The 3,973-nt window shown below is 50.4% G+C and overlaps 1 protein-coding gene across 1 annotated transcript in view; it reads left to right on the top strand.

Moving 5' to 3' along the window:
- The window catches only part of DIP2C (disco interacting protein 2 homolog C), a 351,333-nt gene that overhangs the window by 172,623 nt on the left and 174,737 nt on the right, over positions 1-3,973 (top strand). The window contains exon 2 of the mRNA XM_034644335.1: positions 2,986-3,057. Coding sequence (XP_034500226.1) covers positions 2,986-3,057 — 72 coding nt within the window. The remainder of the gene's footprint in view (positions 1-2,985; positions 3,058-3,973) is intronic.

Genomic DNA, 3,973 nt, shown 5'->3' with positions numbered 1-3,973 from the left:
TTAGCTGGGTGGGGTCAGGGGCTCTGTGTGGGGTCATGGCCTATGCGGGGTTGGGGGCCTGCACGGGGTCGTGAACTGTGCAGGGTCGTGAACTGTGCGGGGTCGGGGGAACTGTGCGGGGTCAGGGCCTACGCAGGGTTGAGAGCCTGAGCCGGGTCGTGAACTGTGCGGGGTCATGAATTGTGCGAGGTCGGGGGCCTGTGCAGGGTCGTGAACTCTGTGGGGTCGGGGGCCTGTGCGGGGTCGTGAACTGTGTGGGGTCGGGGGCTGCGCGGGGTCAGGGACTGCACGGACCTGCCCTTGTGAGGCCGACACTGACCTCTTCCAATTCCACAGAGAGTCCTGGCTTCACCAGGAAAGGGCTTATTTTCCTGAGGCCTAACCTCTTAATAATTGAAGCTTCTCTTCAAGTAAGACGGTAAAACTGAGTTTCTGTTGAGGTTGTTTTGTGCCGAAAATTAAGTGATGATCTCCTCCGCTCATACTTACGTGTTCCTCTGATACTCTTTTTTTTTTTTTTTAAAGATTTTATTTATTTGACAGCAAGAGAGAGCATGAGCAGGGGGAGGGGGAGAGGGAGAAGCAGACTCCCTGCTGAGCAGGGAGCCCGATGCAGGACTCGATCCCAGGGCCCTGCGATCATGACTCAAGCAGAAGGCAGACACTTCACGGACTGAGACACCCAGGTGCCCCATCTGAGACATTTTTAAAACGTGAACTGAATTTCGGGTGCAGAGCCAACGGTGAGAGGTGCTGGCTTACCCAGGCTGGGACTCAGGCCTAGAATCATGCAGAGCCACCGGGAGGCCTGGGAATAGCTGTGGACGGACCGGCCTGGCAGGGAAACAGCAGGTATCTGCCTTGGGCCCACGGGGCCACTCAGGACTGCTGCGGCCCCAGCGGTCCACCCTCGCTTGTGTGTTCCTCTTTCCGCCCCTGATGTCACGACCTGTCCCTTGCAGGGAGCCCACGGGCTCTGAATTGGGCAAATGCTGCCCTGAGCTGAGGAGGGTGAAGGAGCAGGAAATGAACTGGCTTCCTCGCTGGCACTGTGCCCAGAGAGCGTGCGGGGAGCATGCGTGCTGAGGGACAGGGACCCTGCAGGGAGCCTGGGGGCGGCTGCCTCTCAGGGGCTCGGGGCTGGGAGCAGAGCTCTCCTGCCTTGTCCTCTAAGAGCAGAGAGTTCCTCCCTGTCTGTGGGCAGGACTGGGAGCTTCCCCATCCCCTGCGCTCAGGCAGGCCGACATGAAGCAGCCTGGGGGCCACTGTCCACCTCTGACCCTCCTCCCCCTCCCTCGGCCCCACACCCCCACCCCGCGTGGTCCCACCCTAGCCACACCACTTCCCACTCCTGGTGGTGTTTCTTCTGCAGATTGGTTTTATGCTGTTTCCTCAAACATGTTTTCTTGTCTTTAACATGACAAGAGGTGTACTGGTCGTGGGCAGAAATCAGGAGGTGTGACCTGTGACAGACACCTCTCAGCCAGTGTCCTGATTCACTAACTTACTCCTTTTTCCTGAAATTGCAGACATGCTCCACAGTGTGTATATGCACATGGGGTTTTTGGTTGTTGAGATTTTAGGCAGCCTTTTAAAATGGGGGATTTGAGGGACGCCTGGATGGCTCAGTCCGTGAAGGGTCTGCCTTCGGCTCAGGTCATGGTCCCAGGGTCCTGGGATCGAGTCCCACATCGGGCTCCCTGCTCAATGGGAAGCCTGCTTCTCCCTCTCCCCCTGCCTGCTGCTCCCCCGACTTGTGCTCTCTCTCTCTCTCATGCTCTCTTGCTCTCTCTCACTCTCAAATAAATAAGATCTTTAAAAATAAATAAATGAATGGGGGATTGGATGGAGAATTTCCATAAGCAACCGAGTAGCCTTGGTACTGATGGTGAGTGTGGGCGCAGCCGTAGTGCATGGACGCATCCTCACAGGTCTGCTCGTCGACAGTGGCCCGCGGATATACTGATAGCATCAGAAATGGTTGTCGGTTGATAGCGGGAAATTTTTTCCACTGACTTCTGTTGTTTAAAACAAGGTGTGTGTTTCATGGGGTGCACACAACTGCACTGCGGGAGCTGTGAGTTTGTTGGGTCAGCAGCAAACACTCAGGATGCTTTATGGTTTTCTCAAATTTAGTGAGCATATGTCATTAGAAAAAAAATTCACCAGTCTGCTGTATTTTTATTAAAACTTGAGTGTTAGTTCTTCTAGGAGTGATGGTTTGATCAGAATCTTGGGGAAAAAAAAATTACAAAATATTGAACGGCAAAATCAGCATTTTGTGTGTATTAGCACTTAAAATTAGGAAAGGCTGTTATGTGTTCTCCTGGTTGCTTTGTTCCAGGAACTGAGCACTTGGGGAAAACATCAGCATGCATACCCCTTGTTCTTCTGCATGTGAGCCTCTGGCTTTAACGTTTCAATTTTTGCTTTAAGGATAAGCACCTTGCTCACACACTTTGGATTTCTGTAGGTCCCGTGTTCTCTTGCTTTATTTCATGTTTCATTTGGTCTGAGTCACTTATTTTCATAAACACCTGAGCAGTTTGGTGTCCTTGGGACTGACCAGCCAGGTTGGTCACTGGAGGAAGACGTTAATCAGCAGTGGTTTGGGTGGCTGTCCCCAGCCTCAATGCCTGCAGTGTCCCTTGTTGGCTAAGCTAATGAGAACCATACAGACCGGAAGGCTTTCTGTTCAGCTGGTGTGAATAAGGTCACAGACTCCAATTCTGGGTCCTATGAGAGCAGAGGCTTTGCAGGGAGGGGCTGGGACAAGCATGAGCTTACCAAGGATTTTTATGTAACTTAAATGACTATTTGAGGGCAGGGGATGGCCAAGGTAAATGACAAGGTTCTTTCTTCTTTAAATTATAATTAAAAGACAAACAGAAGACACAAAAGATGTAACTTGCGGTGGCTTAGAGTCTGATGAGTGACCCACCTGTCACTGAGACCATTCTGAATGTCTCTTTCCTTCTCTTCCAGGTGACATCACCCAAAAAGGATATGAAAAGAAGAGGTCAAAACTAATTGGAGCCTACCTGCCCCAGCCTCCGAGTATGTACCCTCCATGAGTTACATAAAGCATCTAATTTTAAGAGTTAAGTGTAACATGCAAGAGAAACCGCTGAGTGCAAATCCTTTCTCATGCCCAACCTGCACAAAGGTCACACTTTTGATTTGGCGCTGGCCACACAGGACTCTTCTGTAAACGTGGCTAATAAATTTAATAGGTTTTTCATTTATAGAAGGCAAGGATAGGTTGTTTACTCTAAAATGCTTATTATGAACAAAAAATATGAGAGCACTTTTGATGTAAACATGACTTTTGGTTTAGTGAATTAAAAATTATTGCCACTGATTAGAGTTTAAATTGACCCAAGGTTTTTGTTGATGTCGTGAGGGGGCAGACCTAGAGTATCCCGCGTCGGACTTGGTGAAGGTTGGTTGTGTTCTGAAATGTAATTATAAAAGGCTGTGGATTCTTCCCTGAAGTACAAAGTCTGTTTCATTCGAGTGTTTCCTGGGTGCAGGTTTGTAGAATCGCTGTCCACTTGACCTGCCTTCTGCACCTTTCAGGAAAAAGCACACGCTCCCAGACTGGAGTTCTGGCCTTTAGTTCTGATTGAAGCGTAGGTCAGTTGGAGGTGACCCTGAGAATCTGCTAGGTTTTGGGAATGGCTTAAATCTGACCCATGTCCTCAACAAAAAGGGAAAGCAACCTAAATTTTGCAGGTGCTTCCTGAACTCTGTAGTTTTCACTGTTGAAACGACATGGTTCAAGCCCAGCTCAGGTGCCTCTGGTGGAGAGTTTCAAGTCTGCACGTGCGCACAGCGCAAGACCCCGCTCTGTCCCTCTGCCCTCCAGGCTGTGACACAGCCAGCTAGTGTTGCGTTAGCATGGTGAGGGGTGGTTCCCACAGCTCACAGTCCAGGGAACTGAATTTGGGTGTGGAGTTTCTGTTGTGCTTGT

Source organism: Ailuropoda melanoleuca, chromosome 15, assembly GCF_002007445.2.
Source record: "Ailuropoda melanoleuca isolate Jingjing chromosome 15, ASM200744v2, whole genome shotgun sequence".
NCBI classification, from domain to species: domain Eukaryota; kingdom Metazoa; phylum Chordata; class Mammalia; order Carnivora; family Ursidae; genus Ailuropoda; species Ailuropoda melanoleuca.
This window is presented reverse-complemented; position numbering and strand designations above follow the sequence as displayed.